Here is a 21753-nt window from a genome sequence, read left to right on the forward strand (position 1 = left end):
GATCTTTGATCCATTTTGAGTTAACTTTTGTATAGGGTGTGAGAGATGGGTCTTCTTTCATTCTTTTGCATATGGATATCCAGTTCTCTAGGCACCATTTATTGAAGAGACTGCTCTGTCCCAGGTGAGTTGGCTTGACTGCCTTATCAAAGATCAAATGTCCATAGATGAGAGGGTCTATATCTGAGCACTCTATTCGATTCCATTGGTCGATATATCTATCTTTATGCCAATACCATGCTGTTTTGACCACTGTGGCTTCATAATATGCCTTAAAGTCAGGCAGCGCGAGACCTCCAGCTTCGTTTTTTTTTCCTCAAGATGTTTTTAGCAATTCGGGGTACCCTGCCCTTCCAGATAAATTTGCTTATTGGTTTTTCTATTTCTGAAAAATAAGTTGTTGGGATTTTGATTGGTATTGCATTGAATCTGTAAATCAATTTAGGTAGGATTGACATCTTAACTATATTTAGTCTTCCAATCCATGAACACGGTATGCCCTTCCATCTATTTAGGTCTTCTGTGATTTCTTTTAGCAGTTTTTTGTAGTTTTCTTTATATAGGTTTTTTGTCTCTTTAGTTAAATTTATTCCTAGGTATTTTATTCTTTTAGTTGCAATTGTAAATGGGATTCGTTTCTTGATTTCCCCCTCAGCTTGTTCATTGCTAGTGTATAGAAATGCTACAGATTTTTGAATGTTGATCTTGTAACCTGCTACTTTGCTGTACTCATTTATTAGCTCTAGTAGTTTTGTTGTGGATTTTTCCGGGTTTTCGACGTATAGTATCATATCGTCTGCAAACAGTGATAGTTTTACTTCTTCCTTTCCAATTTTGATGCCTTGTATTTCTTTTTCTTGTCTAATTGCTCTGGCTAGAACCTCCAACACAATGTTGAATAATAGTGGTGATAGTGGACATCCTTGTCTTGTTCCTGATCTTAGGGGGAAAGTTTTCAATTTTTCCCCATTGAGGATGATATTAGCTGTGGGTTTTTCATATATTCCCTCTATCATTTTAAGGAAGTTCCCTTGTATTCCTATCCTTTGAAGTGTTTTCAACAGGAAAGGATGTTGAATCTTGTCGAATGCCTTCTCTGCATCAATTGAGATGATCATGTGATTTTTCTGCTTTGATTTGTTGATATGGTGTATTACATTAATTGATTTTCTTATGTTGAACCATCCTTGCATACCTGGGATGAATCCTACTTGGTCATGATGTATAATTCTTTTAATGTGCTGTTGGATACGATTTGCTAGAATTTTATTGAGGATTTTTGCATCTGTATTCATTAGAGAGATTGGCCTGTAGTGTTCTTTTTTTGTAATATCTTTGCCTGGTTTTGGTATGAGGGTGATGTTGGCTTCATAGAATGAATTAGGTAGTTTTCCCTCCACTTCGATTTTTTTGAAGAGTTTGAAGAGAATTGGTACTAATTCTTTCTGGAACGTTTGGTAGAATTCACATGTGAAGCCATCTGGTCCTGGACTTTTCTTTTTAGGAAGCTTTTGAATGACTAATTCAATTTCTTTACTTGTGATTGGTTTGTTGAGGTCATCTATGTCTTCTTGAGTCAAAGTTGGTTGTTCATGTCTTTCCAGGAACCCGTCCATTTCCTCTAAATTGTTGTATTTATTAGCGTAAAGTTGTTCATAGTATCCTGTTATTACCTCCTTTATTTCTGTGAGGTCAGTAGTTATGTCTCCTCTTCCATTTCTGATCTTATTTATTTGCATCCTCTCTCTTCTTCTTTTTGTCAATCTTGATAAGGGCCCATCAATCTTATTGATTTTCTCATAGAACCAACTTCTGGCCTTATTGATTTTCTCTATTGTTTTCATGTTTTCAATTTCATTTATTTGTGCTCTAATCTTTGTTATTTCTTTCCTTTTGCTTGCTTTGGGGTTAGCTTGCTGTTCTTTCTCCAGTTCTTCCAAATGGATAGTTAATTCCTGAATTTTTGCCTTTTCTTCTTTTCTGATATAGGCATTTAGAGCAATAAATTTCCCTCTTAGCACTGCCTTTGCTGCGTCCCATAAGTTTTGATATGTTGTGTTTTCATTTTCATTCGCCTCGAGGTATTTGCTAATTTCCCTTGCAATTTCTTCTTTGACCCAGTCGTTGTTTAGGAGTGTGTTGTTGAGCCTCCACGTATTTGTGAATTTTCTGGCACTCTGCCTATTATTGATTTCCAACATCATTCCTTTATGGTCCGAGAAAGTGTTGTGTAAGATTTCAATCTTTTTAAATTTGTTAAGACTTGCTTTGTGACCCAGCATATGGTCTATCTTTGAGAATGATCCATGAGCACTTGAGAAAAAGGTGTATCCTGCTGTTGTGGGATGTAATGTCCTATAAATGTCTATTAAGTCTAGTTCATTTATAGTAATATTCAGATTCTCTATTTCTTTGTTGATCCTCTGTCTAGATGTTCTGTCCCTTGATGAGAGTGGTGAGTTGAAGTCTCCAACTATTATGGTATATGAGTCTATTTCCCTTTTCAATGTTTGCAGTATATTCCTCACGTATTTTGGGGCATTCTGATTCGGTGCATAAATATTTATGATTGTTATGTCTTCTTGTTTAATTGTTCCTTTTATTAGTAGATAGTGTCCTTCTTTGTCTCTTTTAACTGTTTTACATTTGAAGTCTAATTTGTTGGATATTAGTATAGCCACTCCTGCTCTTTTCTGGTTGTTATTTGCATGAAATATCTTTTCCCAACCTTTCACTTTCAACCTATGTTTATCTTTGGGTCTAAGATGTGTTTCCTGTAGACAGCATATAGAAGGATCCTGTTTTTTAATCCATTCTGCCAATCTATGTCTTTTGATTGGGGAATTCAGTCCATTGACATTTAGTGTTATTACTGTTTGGATAATATTTTCCTCTAACATTTTGCCTTTTGTATTATATATATCATATCTGATTTTCCTTCTTTCTACACTCTTTTCCATATCTCTCTCTTCTGTCTTTTTGTATCTGACTCTAGTGCTCCCTTTAGTATTTCTTGCAGAGCTGGTCTCTTGGTCACAAATTCTCTCAGTGACTTTTTGTCTGAGAATGTTTTAATTTCTCCCTCATTTTTGAAGGATAATTTTGCTGGATATAGGAGTCTTGGTTGGCAGTTTTTCTCTTTTAGTATTTTAAATATATCATCCCACTGTCTTCTAGCTTCCATGGTTTCTGCTGAGAAATCTACACAAAATCTTATTGGGTTTCCCTTGTATGTAATGGATTGTTTTTCTCTTGCTGCTTTCAAGATCTTCTCTTTCTCTTTGACCTCTGACATTCTAACTAGTAAGTGTCTTGGAGAACGCCTATTTGGGTCTAATCTCTTTGGAGTGCGCTGCACTTCTTGGATCTGTAATTTTAGGTCTTTCATAAGAGTTGGGAAATTTTCAGTGATAATTTCTTCCATTAGTTTTTCTCCTCCTTTTCCCTTCTCTTCTCCTTCTGGGACACCCACAACACGTATATTTGTGCGGTTCATATTGTCCTTGAGTTCCCTGATACCCTGTTCAAATTTTTCCATTCTTTTCCCTATAGTTTCTGTTTCTTTTTGGAATTCAGATGTTCCATCCTCCAAATCACTAATTCTATCTTCTGTCTCTTTAAATCTATCATTGTAGCTATCCATTATTTTTTCTATGTTTGCTACTTTATCCTTCACTTCCATAAGTTCTGCGATTTGTTTTTTCAGTTTTTCTATTTCTTCTTTATGTTCAGCCCATGTCCTCTTCATGTCCTCCCTCAATTTATCGATTTCATTTTTGAAGAGGTTTTCCATTTCTGTTCGTATATTCAGCATTAGTTGTCTCAGCTCTTGTGTCTCATTTGAGCTATTGGTTTGTTCCTTTGACTGAGCCATATTCTCAATCTTTTGAGCGTGGACAGTTATCTTCTGCTGCTGGCGTCTGGGCATTTATTCAGATTTCTCTTGGTGTCGGATCCAGCAAGGTTGTAATATTTTTCTGTGAAATCTCTGGGTTCTGTTTTTCTTATCCTGCCCAGTAGGTGGCGCTCGTGGCACCCGTTTGTCTGCGGGTCCCACCAGTAAAAGGTGCTGTGGGACCTTAAACTTTGGAAAACTCTCGCCGTCCTGGGGGTTCGCTAGCCGAAACGGCTTGAGCCGGCCCGGGGTCCGAACGCAGGGAGGGTTGCTGGTCGCCGCCGCCAGGGAAAGAGCCCGTCCGAATTTCCTAGTCGGCCCTGGGCAACAAGCGTGGCGGGAGGGCGCCAGCCGCAGCGGCCCGCCCGAGAGAGTGCACGTTCCCCGGGAGTCACGGGTTTGGAAGGGGCCTCCCCCACCCGTCACCGTTCTCCGCGGCCTGGGGGTTTCCGATCCAATTCTCTCAGTTGGTCCGGGGGCTGCGCGTGGTGTGGGCGCCAGCCGTCTTTGTTTCAGGGGACCGCCTCTCCAATTCTCCCAGCCGGCCCGGGAAGGGGGAAGGGAGTAACTCCGGCCGCTTGCCACCCCGCCCGGTAAGGCCCGCGCGCCTCGGCGATCTCACCCGAGCTGCTTCTCTCAGCCAGCCAGCCGTTCCAGGATGGGGTACGCTGTCTTTTTTATCTCTGTTGTGGCTTTGGGCGCTTTCTGTATCGTTTCTACTCCCCGAGTAGGTGTCCTGGAGAAGAAACTAAGATCCGCGCGTCTTACTAAGCCGCCATCTTCCAGGAAGTCCTCCCTTTTTTTCTTTTTCTGTCAGCCCTGCCCTCTCTGCACCAGGGCAAAAACCAGCAACCTCCGCTTTGACTCGAGGTTCAGCTGAGCTGGGGACCTGTTTTTAGTAGTCAGAATTTGTTAATTCCACAATTGGAGGTTGGTTGGGCTCAGCTCCTGCTGCTGGTAAAGTCCCTTTCCTTTCCCCTCTGGGAAGCAGCCTGTGGGGGAGGGGCGCCGGCCACCATTGCTTGAGGGTCTCACGGTTCTGTATGGGCTTGCAACCAGTCCAGCTCGTCCAGACTGGGGTTCACTGTGTGTCTGGTCACTGACGTGGCCCCAGCAGTTGTTCTATACTGTTTCTGGCTATTTACTAGCTGCTCTGGAGGACGAACTAAATCCCACACCTCACTAAGCTGCCATCTTGGATCCTCCTCTCACATTGTTGTCTTAAATTCCCTAATTATTAATGATATTAAACATCTCATATTTTTGTTGGCCAAAAGTGTTTCATCTTATGTTAAATGTCTATTCATGACCTCCCACAACCCTTTTTATTGATTCATAGGAATTCTTTGTGATTTTTATGCAAATCTTTTGTTCATTTTATATATTGAGAATATTTTCTCCTTTTTAAAATCTTGCCTAAAAAATTCTTTCTTTCTTCCAGGAATAAAGATATTAATCTATATATTTTTTCTACAGTTTTAAAGCTTAAAATACTTAAGCCCTGGTATGCAGGGGTGGTTCAGTGGTAGAAGTTTCACCTGCTATGTGAGAGAACTGGGTTTGATTCTCAGCCTGTGCACTCCTTTCCCCCTTCAGAAAAATTCAACCAATGATGCTGAACTAGCAGGATACTCACATGGAAAAGAATGAAATGTGGCCCCCACCATACTGCATACCAACATAAGCCATCTAGAATTGATTTTTGTTTATGATGTGAAAGAGAGACTCAATTTTATTATATTTTTATATGGATAATCATTTTATTCTACTTGCTTTTATTCAGTAGTCCTTTTTCTGCCCATCTGTCATGACATTTCTCTTTACATCAAAATTGCAAACATGCCTGGATATGTTTCTGGGTTCTCTATTTAATTAATCAGTTTTTCCTTTTCTGTGCTATATTAATTTACTATAGCTACTGAAATATATTACCACAAACTTACTAGCTTAAACAACACAAATTTATCTTTTTACAGTTCTAAATGTTAGAAGTCTAAAATTAGTATTATGTTCTAAAATGAAGGTATTTGTTGTGTTGATTCCTTCTGTGTTGATCAGGGAGAACCCGTTCCTCTCTCTTTCAGCTTCTGCAGGGTTCCTTAGCGTTCTTTGGCATGTAGCCACATCATTCCAGTTTCTGCCTCTGTCTTCACATTGTGTTCCTCCTCTGACTCTGACTCCTTCTGTATCCCTCTTATAACAACTGTTGTGATTATATCGGGTCCACCCAGATAATCCAGGATAATCTACCCATCTCATGATTCTTCACTTAATCACCCCTGCATGTCCCTTTGCCATACATGGTAACATTTGCAGGTTCCAGATATTAGGATGCAGACATATTTGGGGGGCCTATTATTTAGCCTACCACATGCACCAATATCACTTAATCCTGATTAATATAGTTTAAAAATAAGTCGAGGCACTCCTTCTGCCTGCAGTGTCTCGTATTCATTCTTAAGGAACTGAGAAGTTAATCTTCCAAGATGTCAAAAAGACCATCTTATACCCCACCTCCCACCCCAACTCCTGCTACACAAATGCCCAGCACACCAGGGTTTGTGGGATACAATCCATATAGTCTTCTCACTTACAACAACTAGACTCTGGGAGGCAACCTGGGCACCAACAGCCGGGTCATGGCATCCTCTGGTATTATGATTCCCAAACTCCCAAAGCTACCAGGTAAGCCACTGATGCCTTACATGAGGTACAGCAGAAAGGTCTGGGACCAAGTAAAGGCTTCCAACCCTGACTTAAAGTTGTGGGAAATTGGCAATATTATTGGTGGCATGTGGCGAGATCCCACTGATGTAGAGAAGCAAGAGAATTTAAGTGATTATGAAGCAGGAAAGATAGAGTACAATGAATCTATGAAGGTCTATCATAATTCCCCCGCATACCTTGCTTACATAAATGCAAAAGGTCATGCAGAAGATGCTTTAGAGGAAGAAAGTCAACAGAGACAGTCTTGCATGGAGAAAGGAGAACCTTACAGAGCATTCAGCCTGCTGAAGATCCAGATGAATATGATGATGGATTTCCAATGAATGAAGCATACAGCCACTGCCCATTTCTAGAGAAACCACCGCCTCATCATCGAAATCCTTAGCAAGAGTGTGGTGCCAGACATTCGGTCAGTTGTCACAACAGCCAGAATGCAGGTCCTCATATGGCAGGTCTGGTCCTTAATGGCCAAAGACTAGAAGCTGAACTTCTTCAAATAGAGGAGTGACACCAGGAAAAGAAGAGAAAATTCCTGGAAAGCACAGATTCATTTAACAATGAACTTAAAAGGTTGTACGGTTTGAAGGTAGAAGTGGATATGGAGAAAGTTGCAGCTGAAATTGCTCAGGCAGAGGAAAGGGAGAAAGAGGCAGCAGAACAAGCTGGACACAGAGCAGTATTGTTCCTGAAGAAAAGTAGGCAGCCAATAAAATTGAAGAAAGGAAGGAAGATGAGAGCATTCCAATGGAGACTGAGGAGATACAGCTTGGAGAAACAACAGAAAGCCAACAGAACAATGAAGAAGGCACATCTACTGAGGACAAAGAGAGGGGCAAGAGGGGTTACAAGTATGGCAGAGGAAAGAACCAGTGATGGCACACCAGCTCAGAGAGCAACAGTGCAACAGTGGAGGAGCCACCAACAGATCCCATACCAGAAGAGGAGAAAAAAAAGAATAAATGTTGCCTTGTTTTCTGTGTTTTAAATACTTTTTAAAATGAAATGTTTTTTGGAGTTAGAAAAAAAAGAAAAATAGGTCAAGTACCTCCTCCCTGTTCTAATTTCTCAGAAATGCCTTGGTTATTTTTAAACTCTTCCTCTTCTATATGCATTTCATCACCATCTTATCAAGTTTCATGAAAACTGTTGGGATTTTGATTGGCATTCATTTTATCTACAGGTTAATTTGGCAGAAAGTTTATAATATTGTTTTCCTATTTATGAAAATGGTATGTTTTCTTGTTTATTCAGGTCACCTTTTTGGATTTGTCTGATTGTTTCCTGTTGTTGAACTTCATATTTTATGCCTATATTTTCTATATATTTCAAGATAGATCTAAAGGCTTGATTCATTTTAACCATTTTTGCTGAGACCACTTTATATTATAAACATTATGCTCTAGTTATTTTGCTTGTAATCTGAGTCAAATTTGTCCACACTAATAGCAACAAGCAAATATAACTTTATTCTTAGCACAGATTACTTTATGTACTTGTTTCTTTTGTTTCAGTTTGTTTCTTTTGTTGTTTTAGTGAGTATTCTTTTCTTGACCATGTCCCCAAGTGTCATAGCTCACTATAGCCCCTAATAGAGTAGTTAATGTTATATTTGTGAATCGTGAAGTCTGAAGTAATGAAATTTAACAGATTGCTCCCTGGTCAGGATAGTGTGTACTCATTTATATGCATTCCTGCCTCACAAACCTACGATCCCAGAGGAATATAAGGTTTTCTCTGATTGGGCTGCAGATATATCCCAAAATTCAGATGATTACTGAATTCCCCAGCAATCCTGTGCTATTCCTAATCTGAATGATAGCTTTCCAGTATTCCACACCCAGAGTTCATTCATCCAGCCAACATTTGTTAAGCACTTACTATATGCCAGCCACTTTTGGGCACTGATGATGCATCAGTGAACAAAATAGGTAATAAAAACAAAAAAGCGCTGCCCTCATGGAGCATACATTCCAGTAAGAAGAAGATAGACTGCAAATACAATAAGTAAATATATAGTAATATTGCAAGGGTGGTAAGTATTAAGGGGGAAAATGAGCAGGATAAGGGGGACGTATTCAAAGGCCAAAGATCTCTCTTAATAAATTAAAAGTAGTTAAATATAGGTAATTTTGCTTAATGGTATTCCAAATTGAGTTCAACTGGTGTCACTTTGCTACATAAGTACAAAAACTTGAGAATAGGTATTCCTAAAATTTTATAGCAATTTAATATTGCCATGATATTTTTATTATGTTAAACAAAGTATTAGTCTCTAGCAAGTTGGGTATATATTTTTGGAAAACTGTTCACCATTTTGAAAAGCATTGTCTAAGTTGTCTCATACCTCCATATCATGGCATTCAAAAGGCTCATTGAACAGAACAGAGTAGAAAAAGATAACTGCTTCCATACTTGAAAACATGTTTATACTCCACCCAAAATATACGTGCTAACACAGATGAGTATTTGTGCTTCTAATTTGGTGAGATGGGGAGAGTGTTTTTCTAATATGGGTATTAACTTTGTTTTATTGGCATTCATAATATTTATAGCTGATCTTTAACACACATCCCTTTGTTTATATATATATGTGTGTGTGTGTCTGTGTGTCTGTCTGTGTAGAGTTCTTTGAAGTACTACTTTTAAAATGAAAGGGAATGCAAACCACTTAATTATGAAACTCAGCGATTGTACCCTCTTGGGCATAATCCTTTGTGTTTCAATGTTAATGTTCTGTGTTCTTCAGCATTAAGTGTGGTTATTAAATGGATGCCCCACCCCTTTGTACTGAGCACTGGCTAATCGTACAAGCAGGAATTTTTGAAAACTCCCCCCACCAACCCAGTCCTCCTACTGCTCCTATCCCCAGTTTCTGGATGACTAAACAAGTGCCCTGGGCAATTTTATGCTGTAATTTTCCCACATAAAATGGTGGTAATATTTGAAATCTTCTGAAGTTAAGCATAGTTGTGGGAAATCCTTAGGTGAAAATACTATAAGATCAAAGTGATATTTTTTTTTAATTACATGGCATTTTACTAGAGTGAATGATACTAGAGAACTGATCCAAGAAGCTGTTTACCAGAACTATAAAAATGTTTATGAAAATAAAATGGAAGGTGATGTCTGACTGCTTAGAAACAGAGGGCATAGGTTTCTGTTGAACAGCATGCCTTTTCTTTACCAAAGCAGCAGGAGCCTTTTTCAGGCCTGTTGAGAGAATTTTTTTTTTTAACTTTTTTTATTAATTAAAAAAAAATTAACAAACAAAACATTAACATATCATTCCATTCTACATATACAATCAGTAATTCTTAATATCATCACATAGTTGCATATTCATCATTTCTTAGTACATTTGCATCGATTTAGAAAAAGAAATAAAAAGACAACAGAAAAAGAAATAAAATGATAATAGAGAAAATAAAGATTATACATACCATACCCCTTACCCCTCGCTTTCATTTACCACTAGCATTTCAAACTGAATTTATTTTAACATTTGTTCCCCCTATTATTTATTTTTATTCCATATGTTCTGCTCTTCTGTTGATATAGTAGCTAAAGGGAGCATCAGACACATGGTTTTCATATTCACAGGGTCTCATTGTGAAAGCTATATCATTGTTCAATCATCATCAGGAAACATGGCTACTGGAACACAGCTCCACATTTTCAGGCAGTTCCCTCCAGCCTCTCTGCTACATCTTGAACAGCAAGGTGATAAGAATAATGCAATATTCTTTTTTTTTTTTTCATGTTTCTTTTTTTTTTTATTAACGGAAAAAAAAGAAATTAACACAACATTTAGAAATCATACCATTCTACATATGCAATCAGTAATTCTTAACATCATCACATAGATGCATGATCATCGTTTCTTAGTACATTTGCATCGGTTTAGAGGAACTAGCAACACAACAGAAAAATGCAATATTCTTAATGCATAAGAATAACCTCCAGGATAACCTCTCGACTCTGGAATCTCTCAGCCATTGACACTTAGTCTCATTTCACTCTTCCCCCTTTGGTCAAGAAGGTTCTCTCAATCCCTTCATGTTAATTCTCAGCTCATTCTAGGGTTTTTCTCAGTCCTTTGATGTTGAGTCTCAGCTCATTCCAGGATCTCTGTCCCACATTGCCAGGAAGGTCCACACCCCTGGGAGTCATGTCCCACGCAGATAAGGGGAGGGTGGTGAGACTGCTCGTCATGTTGGCTGGAGAGAGAGGCCACATCTGAGCAACAAAAGAGGCTCTCTTGGGGGTGACTCTTAGGCCTAAATTTTAAGTAGACTTGACCTGTCCTTTGTGGGGTTAAGTTTCATATGAACAAACCCCAAGACTAGGGGCTCAGCCTATAGCTTTGATTGTCCACACTGCTTGTGAGAATATCAAGAATTCAACTTGGGGAAGTTGAATTTCTGCCTGCTCTCACCATTCCCCAAAGGGGGCTCACAAACACTTTTCCAGTCACTGATCAAATCACTCTGGGATTCATCGGGGCATCACTCTGGACAAACCAACAGAATCTCATGTCCTACCTGAGATTCAGTACTTATGACATTCAATCAAATTTACTACATGAGTAATATTAGGAAATGCTCTAGTCAAAATATAAATTTAGTAACAAATAAACATTTTTTGCTTTAGTCTCACACATAAGGTGACATTTTAAAGTATTAATTATCATCTATTTTCAACACCCTGCAATAATGACATTCCTTTGTTCTTCCTCATGCAAAAAACATTTTTAAAATTTGTACATTGTACATTTCACTATTATTATACACTCTAGGCATTCCTAGATTATACCATCTCGATCTTTAACATCTATCTTTCTTTCTGATTTCATTTATGTCCCCAGCCCTCCTCCCTCTATCATTCTCACATGCAGCTTCATTCAGTGTTTTAACATAATTACATTACAGTTAGGTAGTATGGTGCTGTCCATTTCAGAGTTTTTGTATCCAGTCCTGTTGCACAGTCTGTATCCCTTCATCTCCAATTACCCACTATCTTACCCTATTTCTATCTCCTGATGGTCTCTGTTACCAATGACATATTCCAAGTTTATTCACTAATGTCAGTTCATACCAGTGAGACCACAGAGTATTTGTCCTTTAGTTTTTGGCTAGTCTCACTCAGCATAATGTTCTCAAGGTCGATCCATGTTGTTACATACTTCATAAGTTTATTCTGTCTTAAAGCTGCATAATATTCCATCATATGTATATACCACAGTTTGTTTAGCCACTCGTCTGTTGATGGACATTTTGGCTGTTTCCGTCTCCTTGCAGTTGTAAATAATGCTGCTATAAACATTGGTGTGCAAATGTCCATTTGTGTCATTGCCCTTCAGTCCTCTGAGTAGATACCTAGCAATGGTATTGCTGGGTCATATGGCAATTCTATATTCAGCTTTTTGAGGAACCGCCAAACTGCCTTCCACAGTGGTTGCAACATTTGACGTTCCCACCAACAGTGAATAAGTGTGCTTCTTTCTCCACATCCTCTCCAGCACTTGTCATTTTCTGTTTTGCTGATAATGGCCATTCTGGTGGGTGTGAGATGATATCACATTGTGGTTTTGATTTGCATTTCTCTAACGGCCAGGGACATTGAGCATCTCTTCATGTGCCTTTTGGCCATTTGTATTTCCTCTTCTGAGAAGTGTCTGTTCAAGTCTTTTCCCCATTTTGTAATTGGATTGGCTGTCTTTTTGTTGTTAAGTTGAACAATCTCTTTATAAATTCTGGATACTAGACCTTTATCTGAAATGTCGTTTCCAAATATTGTCTCCCATTGTGTAGGCTGTCTTTTTACTTTCTTGATGAAGTTCTTTGATGCACAAAAGTGTTTAATTTTGAGGAGCTCCCATTTATTTATTTCTTTCTTCAGTGCTCTTGCTTTAGGTGTAAGGTCTATAAAACCGCCTCCAATTATAAGATTTATAAGATATCTCCCTACATTTTCCTCTAACTGTTTTATGGTCTTAGACCTAATGTTTAGATCTTTGACCCATTTTGAGTTAACTTTTGTGTAGGGTGTGAGATATGGGTCTTCTTTCATTCTTTTGCATATGGATATCCAGTTCTCTAGGCACCATTTATTGAAGAGACTGTTCTGTCCCAGGTGAATTGGCTTGACTGCCTTATCAAAGATCAAATGTCCATAGATGAGAGGGTCTATATCTGAGCACTCTATTCGATTCCATTGGTCGATATATCTATCTTTATGCCAATACCATGCTGTTTTGACCACTGTGGCTTCATAATATGCCTTAAAATCAGGCAGCGTGAGACCTCCAGCTTCATTTTTTTTCCTCAAGATACTTTTAGCAATTCAGGACACCCTGCCCTTCCAGATAAATTTGCTTATTGGTTTTTCTATTTCTGAAAAGTAAGTTGTTGGGATTTTGATTGGTATTCATTGAATCTGTAAATCAATTTAGGTAGAATTGACATCTTAACTATATTGAGTCTTCCGATCCATGAACATGGTGTGTCCCTCCATCTGTTTAGGTCTTCTGTGATTTCTTTTAACAGTTTCTTGTAGTTTTCTTTGTATACATCTTTTGTATCTTTTGTTAAATTTATTCCTAAGTATTTTATTCTTTTAGTTGCAATTGTAAATGGAATTCGTTTCTTGGTTTCCCCCTCAGCTTGTTCATTACTAGTGTATAGAAACACTACAGATTTTTGAATGTTGCTCTTGTAACCTGCCACTTTGCTGTACTCGTTTATTAGCTCTAGTAGTTTTGCTGTGGATTTTTCAGGGTTCTCGACGTATAGTATCATATCATCTGCAGACAGTGATAGTTTTACTTCTTCTTTTCCAATTTTGATGCCTTGTATTTCTTTTTCTTGTCTAATTGCTCTCACTAGAACTTCCAACATGATGTTGAATAACAGTGGTGATAGTGGACATCCTTGTCTTGTTCCTGATCTTAGGGGGAAAGTTTTCAGTTTTTCCTCATCGAGGATGATATTAGCTGTGGGTTTTTCATATATTCCCTTTATCGTTTTAAGGAAATTCCCTTGTATTCCTATCCTTTGAACTGTTTTCAACAGGGAAGGATGTTGAATCTTGTCAAATGCCTTCTCTGCATCAATTGAGATGATCATGTGATTTTTCTGCTTTGATTTGTTGATATGGTGTATCACATTAATTGATTTTCTTATGTTGGACCATCCTTGCATACCTGGGATGACTCCTACTTGGTCATGATGTATAATTTTTTTAATGTGTTGCTGGATTCGATGTGCTAGAATTTTGTTCAGGATTTTTGCATCTATATTCATTAGAGAGATTAGTCTGTAGTTTTCTTTTTTTGAAATATCTTTGCCTGGTTTTGGTATGAGGGTGTTGTTGGCTTCATAAAATGAATTAGGTAGCTTTCCCTCCACTTCAATTTTTTTGAAAAGTTTGAGCAGGATTGGTACTAATTCTTTCTGGAATGTTTGGTAGAATTCACATGTGAAGCCGTGTGGTCCTGGACTTTTCTTTTTGGGAAGCTTTTTAATGACTGATTCAGTTTCTTTACTTGTGATTGGTTTGTTGAGGTCATCTATTTCTTCTTGAGTCGAAGTTAGTTGTTCCTGCCTTTCTAGGAACTTGTCCATTTCATCTACATTGTTGTATTTATTAGCATAAAGTTGTTCATTGTATCCTGTTATTACCTCCTTTATTTCTGTGAGGTCAGTGGTTATGTCTCCTCTTCCATTTCTGATCTTATTTATTTCCATCCTCTCTCTTCTTCTTTTTATCACTCTTGCTAAGGGCCCATCAATCTTATTGTTTTTCTCATAGAACCAACTTCTGGTTTTATTGATTATCTCTATTGTTTTCATGTTCTCAATTTCATTTATTTCTGCTCTAATCTTTGTTATTTCTTTCCTTTTGCTTGCTTTGGGGTCAGTTTGCTGTTCTTTCTCCAGTTCTTCCAAGTGGACAGTTAATTACTGAATTTTTGCCCTTTCTTCTTTTTTGATATAGGCATTTAGGGCAATAAATTTCCCTCTTAGCACTGCCTTTTCTACGTCCCATAAGTTTTGATACGTTGTGTTTTCATTTTCATTCGCCTCGAGATATTTACTGATTTCTCTTGTGATTTCTTCCTTGACCCACTGGTTGTTTAAGAGTGTGTTGTTGAGCCTCCACGTATTTGTGAATTTTCTGGCTCTCTGCCTATTATTGATTTCCAACTTCATTCCTTTATGATCTGAGAAAGTGTTGTGTATGATTTCAGTCTTTTTAAATTTGTTGAGACTTGCTTTGTGACCCAGCATAGGGTCTATCTTTGAGAATGATCCATGAGCACTTGAGAAAAAGGTGTATCCTGCTGTTGTGGGGTGTAATGTCGTATAAATGTCTCTTAAGTCTAGCTCATTTATTGTAATATTCAAATCCTCTGTTTCTTTATTGATCCTCTGTCTAGATGTTCTGTCCATTGATGAGAGTGGCGAATTGAAGCCTCCAACTATTATGGTAGATGTGTCTATTTCCCTTTTCAGTATTTGCAGTGTTTGCCTCACGTATTTTGGGGCATTGTGGTTTGGTGCATAAATATTTATGATTGTTATGTCTTCTTGTTTAATTGTTCCTTTTATTATTAGATAGTATCCTTCTTTGTCCCTTTTAACTGTTTTACATTTGAAGTCTAATTTGTTGGATATTAGTATAGCTACTGCTCTTTCCTGGTTGTTATTTGCATGAAATATCTTTTCCCAACCTTTCACTTTCAACCTATGTTTATATTTGGGTCTAAGATGTGTTTCCTGTAGACAGCATATAGAAGGATCCTGTTTTTCAATCCATTCTGCCAGTCTATGTCTTTTGATTAGGGAGTTCAATGCATTAACATTTAGTGTTATTACTGTTTGGGTAGTACTTTCCTCTACCATTTTGCCTTTTGTATTTTATGTGTCATATCTAATTTTCCTTCTTTCTACGCTCTTCTCCACACCTCTCTCTTCTGTCTTTTCATGTCTGTCTCTAGTGCTCCCTTTAGTATTTCTTGCAGAGCTGGTCTCTTGGTCACAAATTCTCTCAGTGACTTTTTGTCTGAAATGTTTTAATTTCTCCCTCATTTGTGAAGGACAATTTTACTGGGTATAGAATTCTTGGCTGGCAGTTTTTCTCTTTTAGTAATTTAAATATATCATCTCACTGTCTTCTTGCCTCCATGGTTTCTGCTGAGAAATCTACACATAGTCTTATTGGGTTTCCCTTGTGTGTGATGGATTGCTTTTCTCTTGCTGCTTTCAAGCTCCTCTCTTTCTCTTTGACCTCTGACATTCTGACTAGTTAGTGTCTTGGAGAACGTCTATTTGGATCTATTCTCTTTGTGGTGCACTGCACCTTTTGGATCTGTAATTTTAGGTCTTTCATAAGAGTTGGAAATTTTTCAGTGATAATTTCTTCCATTAGTTTTTCTTCTCCTTTTTCCTTCTCTTCGCCTTCCGGCACACCCACAACACGTATATTTGTGTGCTTCATATTATCATTCAATTCCCTGTGCCCCTGCTCATATTTTTCCATTCTTTTCCCTATAGTTTCTGTTTCTTTTTGGATTTCCGATGTTCCATCCTCCAGTTCACTAATCCTAACCTCTGTCTCTTGAAATCTACCATTGTAGGTTTCCATTGTTTTTTTCATCTCTTCTACTGTATCTTTCATTCCTATAAGTTCTGTGATTTCTTTTTTCAGACTTTCCATTTCTTCTTTTTGTTCATTCCTTGCCTTCTTCATTTCCTGCTTCAATTCATTGATTTGGTTTTTGATGAGGTTTTCCATTTCTATTCGTATATTCTGAATTAGTTGTTTCAGCTCCTGTATCTCATTTGAACTATTGGTTTGTTCCTTTGACTGGGCCATATCTTCAATTTTTCTGGTGTGATTTGTTAGTTTTTGCTGGTGCTTAGACATTTAATTACCTTAATTAGTTTATTCTGGAGGTTGCTTTCACTTATCTTACCTAGGGTTTTCTTGCTAGATGAGTTTGTTGTCTATCTGTTCTTTGACCTTCAGGTCAGCTTTTTTCTGGGCTTCTAGCTTAAGTTTTGTTTAACAGAGGGTAATTTTTCAGTTCTTGTTTTCTTGTTTCTTGTCCTGCTTGTAAGGTACGTTTTCCCTCCCCACCCTTAGGAGGGTCTACATAGGTATTACAAGACTCCAGCCAGGTTTTCCCAGACTGAACTGGCCTCCTATCAGGGGGAAGGAGCCACCTGCATCAGTTTTCCCTGTGGGTGAGACCCAGCAGGTTGAAAGACTTTCCTGTGAAGTCTCTGGGCTCTGTTTTTCTTATCCTGCCCAGTATGTGGCGCTTATCTGTCTGCGGGTCCCACCAGCAAAAGATGTTGGGGCTCCTTTAACTTTGGAAGACTCTCCCTGCTGGGGGTGTGGTGGAAACAGAGGAGAGGTTGGAGGCTGATTTTAATGGCTTCAAATTGCCAAGCCCTGGGGTCTGAATTCCTTGAGAGAGGGATTCCACCTAAGTTGGGCTTCACCCCTCCCCCAGGGGTCTGTTTCTGCCTATGCCTGGGGCAGTTGGAGCCCCAGTCGTCCCACCGCTGCTTCCAGAGGCATCCAAGCCTCCATAGAAACAGCTACAAAAACCTCTGTTTCGTCCCCTTTCCTCTTTTTCAGTTAGCCCAATAAGCGACCTCCGCCTTGACCAGTTTCGCCTGAGCTGGGGGCCTATTTTTAGTAGTCAGAATTTGTTTATTAATGCCACAATTGGTGTTTGGTTTGACTCAGTCCCTGCTACTGTTAGAGTCTCTTTCCCTTCCCTCCAGGAAGCTGCCTGTGGGAGAGGGGCGCCGGGCGCTGCAGCTTGGGGAACTCACGGTTCCGGGGACTTGTAGCCAGTCCAGCTGGTCCAGACTGGGGTACGCTGTGTGTCCAGTGACTATTGTGGCTCCAGGAAGTGTTTGGTACTGTTTCTCCTTATTTAGTAGTTGTTCTGGAGGACGAACTAAAATGCGCACATTGCTAAGCCGCCATCTTAGTCCCTGTTGAGAGAATTTACATGGGTGCTTAGCCTGTTACCTGGACTGAATGAATGAATGTTTAAAAGTCCCATAATCTTGACTTTTTCCTATTAATGACCAAATTTTTTGCAAGGATAATTTCAATATATTTTTAAATAGGTTAAAATCAAAAAGAGAATAGATTCTGACACAGTTTCAGCATAAACCTGGTCCTATGATATTTCGTTTACACAGTCAGAGTCTACTGAAACATGGTGTTGTAGTTTGCTAAAGCTGCTGGAATGCGATATACCAGAAATGGAACAGCACTTTTTTTGGCATGGGCAGGCTCCGGGTATTGAACCTGGGTCTCTGGCATGGCAGGCAAGAATTCTGCCACTAAACCACTGTTGCCCACCTATGGAATGGGTTTTTAAGGGGGAGTTTAATAAGTTACAAGTTTGTATTTCTAAAGCCATTTAAAAATGCCCAAACTAAGGCATCCAGGGAAAAATACCTTGACTCAAGAAAGGGCTGATGAACATTGAGGATTTCTCTGTCAGCTGGGAAGGCACATGGTGATGTCTGCTAGCTTTCTCTAACAGCTTTTCCTTTCAAAAGTCTTCCCTGGGAGCGTTTTCTTTCTGCATCTCCAAAGGTCTCTGGCTGTGTAGGCTCTGAAGCTTTTTCTAAAATGGTTCCCTCTTAAAGGATTCCAGTTAGTGAGCCCAACTTGAGTGAATAGAGACACATTTCCATGGAAACCATCTAAATCAACAGATCCCACTCACAATTGGGTGAGTCACTTCTCTATGGAAACACCTTAATCAAAGAAATCCCACCCAGCAATACTGAATAAGATTTCAAGAACTTGGCTTTTCTGGGATACACAATGGTTTCAAACTGGTATACATGTAGACTTGCTATTTCCAAGTACTTGCCCATGGGATCAGATAAACAGAAATTCAGTATTGTAGTAGAAATCTGACAGGTATAAGTTAAAAATTGGGCTTTGCTCTATACTTGCTATATGTCCATGCAAAACCTAACAAGTCTTTGATCCTCAAACTGAAATGTATACTCCCATTTAATAGAATTGCCATTGTTAAGGATTATGGATAATTTATGTAAATGTGTAGGGAGCATTGTAGGCCTTCAATAATATTCCATTATTACTTGCCATTAGAGTTTATGTTTGTGTTTTAGTATGAATGTTAGTGAAACTATTTTCTCAGTGAGGTCTTACAGTGAACTCTAGTATAGGGGTGTCGGGGGGAGGGCAGTGTTAAGAGAGCGGAGATTGGGTGGGGTTGGTGAAAGGAGAAGGAGGTCTTGTTTACCCAGCATCCCTTGTGACCTTCAACTAGTTTCCATAGGCAATCCCTAAGCTATTCACAGAGTCTTAGAATTCTACAAAGTACAGCATGAAAACCATTTTACTGGATTTTAAACACCACGAGTGCAGGAACAAAATCTTACTTGCTTTTTATTAACTGATACAGGTATAGCATGTGGTCTTGTAGTACAGTAGATACTAATTCAGCTCAACAACTTGAGTTCCCCCTCCACATCTGACTGCTAAGTGGAGTTATATTTGGAGGTGTATTTGCAAGCCTGCTAGCAAGCATGTATCATGTAAAAGATGTAATTATATCATCATTATTTTTTCAGATCTAAGTTGGAATTTGCAATTGAGAAAATAAGAAAATGATGAGTGATGCAAGTGATATGTTGGCTGCAGCGTTGGAACAGATGGATGGTATCATAGCAGGTAATCTGTATTCTCTGAAAGCTGGCACCATCACAATTACTCTACTTTCTTTCTTTTTCATTACAACTTTCTTGTTACCTTTCCATCTTTTTTTTTTTAGAAAATTCATGTATTAGCTTTCTCCCATAACTTTGGATTCACCATGGTTTCGTCTTTCTCCCCTTCTCTATTTCCTACCAGAATTAGCCTAGGCTTCTGATGAATGACAAAGAATCTGTATCTCAGATGATTCTGGTATAGGTGGTCTGTAGACCACATTTTGACGAACTCTGTTCTATCCAATATTCATGAGTGTTCTTATCTGCTTCCTTAAATTTAACTATCACTTTTCCCTCAAGGATTCTCACATCTGTATCTTTGACTTTCCCAATTCTTTGTTAAGATCCAGGACCTTATATCTAGTTGCTTACCAGATATCTCCCTGAAAAAATGTGCTAGAAGTACTTCAATGTCATCATTTAGAACATTGAGCTCATTATCTCTCCTCAGAAACCTCTGTAGTGGTCTTTATCTTGGCTAATTTCATAGTCCTCCATCTACAGTTTCCTAAACCAGAAGTTTAGGTCATTCTGGATACTTGTTCCTCATGCTCCCCATTTAATTAATCAAGTCCTATTAATTCTGCCCCCTCTCAAACTCTCCTACCTTTATCCTTTATCTGTCCTGTCTCTGTTGACATTGTCTTGTTTTGTCTAAAACACCCTCCTGCTTGCCACTCTAATACTCTTGTTTTCTTTCTTTGGTCCATCTTTTCCGAGGCTTTGAGAATTTTCTTTCTAAAACAAATCTTATCATATTACTCCCTCATTGAGAATCTCTAGCAGTTCTCTGTTGTTAAAGCAGAGCAGAAGCAGTAGACCATCACATCCTTGTTTTCCTATCATGGCCAGGGAATAATTAGTAGGTGAACTCATAACATTCCCTTGTGTGTTCTCTCAGGAATGATGGCTACCTAAGGTTGCAAGTCACAGTACAGTATTTTGCCTTAAGAGAAATACTTTTATGTATCTAGGAACACATTACAATAAGAAAAGAGTTGAACGGGCTGTTAGATAGGGTTGTCACTCATCTAATATCAAGATCAGTGTCTCGCCAAGCAAATCAACTCCTGGATTCTAGTTTCCTGACCCCAACTAGTTGTCTTTTCCAGTCATAAATCTGACTCTACTCAATTGTGGTTGTTCGAGACACTGAAACTGTTTTCCTATTTGGAAGTTTCTCCAAAGGGAAACAGCATCTCATAATTTGGCTTCCTCTATATGTACTGGAGACCTGACCTCCTTTGTAGATTAGACCACACCTTGAAATGTATTCAGTTTTTGTGATATCATTTTCAAAGGATTTTTAGCAAGCTGAAATTTGTTTAGAGTCAGGGAACATGGTGGTGAAGAGTGTAACAACCACACATGTCAAGGAACATTTGAAGGAACTGGTTAAGTTTGATCTAGAAAAGTACATCCTTGCTTGGGGCACAATATATGTTTTCAAATAGTTGAAGGACTGTTATGTGAAAAAGAGATTGGACTTAAACTGTCATAATTTATTAAAATATATCTTGAACCAATTCTAGGCTCTTGCCATAGGTTATAACCTTGTATTCTTGGCAAAACTCCAGTTGAGTTTCTAGTTTCTGGAAATTATTTGAAGGATTTAGTTTATTTATTCCACTAGATTAGGTCAGGTTTCAGAACCAACTTTCCAGTTATTAAGAAAATAGATTCCCCAGGTACCACCTCAAACTAAGTAAGTGGGAAGCTGTGTGGGTAAGGATCTGAATTTGTATGCTTTCAAATTAACATCAGTAATTCACTAATTAAGTAGGAGGGGGAGGAGGAATTATTTTAAATTTTCAAGGATTTTTTTCTAAACACATATCTCTCCCCTATACCCACCTTGTTTAGGGAAGGGGACTAAGAGTGGTGGGGGATCATGGGCACATGGATTTTTAGTAATCTCTTCAGGTGATCCTAGAGCTTGGGAACCAGGGGACTAGGACATCTGTCTGATTTTTAATGCTTTCTAATTCCCCATTACCCCCTACATACTCTCTTCAATTTAAGTTTTCTGGGTTCTCTTCTCAGCTGTACAGATGGCTAAGATGATTGATTCAGAGGTAATGTGAAGCATTTAGCACTGTGCATAGCATATAATTAGGTGCCATTGTTATTATTTGGCAGAATTTGGTCCCAATCATTTGTTCTAGTATTAGGAAAATCCATGGAATGAACTAGCTAAAAGACAATTCCTTTCCCCTTTGTTGGAATTGATCAAGCCAGATAGCCAACTGGAGGGAGAATGTATACACTCCTATCTATGGAGGTCTCAAGTGATTGTAAGGCCTTCTGACTTTCTTGATTTGGACTTATGAGATGATAGCATAAATATCATAG

The 21753-nt window shown here is 38.5% G+C and overlaps 1 protein-coding gene and 1 pseudogene across 12 annotated transcripts in view; both read left to right on the top strand.

The window, feature by feature from the left end:
• PPFIBP1 (PPFIB scaffold protein 1) overlaps window positions 1-21753 on the top strand; it is a 300273-nt gene that overhangs the window by 154804 nt on the left and 123716 nt on the right. For all 12 annotated transcript variants that reach the window (XM_077170388.1, XM_077170392.1, XM_077170389.1 and 9 more), the window contains exon 3: window positions 19264-19363. In XM_077170388.1, the coding sequence (XP_077026503.1) occupies window positions 19300-19363 (64 nt within the window). In that variant the 5' untranslated portion in view covers window positions 19264-19299. The remainder of the gene's footprint in view (window positions 1-19263; window positions 19364-21753) is intronic.
• Window positions 6290-7791, top strand: LOC143689856 (SWI/SNF-related matrix-associated actin-dependent regulator of chromatin subfamily E member 1 pseudogene; annotated as a pseudogene).

The sequence above is a fragment of the Tamandua tetradactyla genome, chromosome 7 (genome assembly GCF_023851605.1).
Source record: "Tamandua tetradactyla isolate mTamTet1 chromosome 7, mTamTet1.pri, whole genome shotgun sequence".
Lineage (NCBI taxonomy): Eukaryota > Metazoa > Chordata > Mammalia > Pilosa > Myrmecophagidae > Tamandua > Tamandua tetradactyla.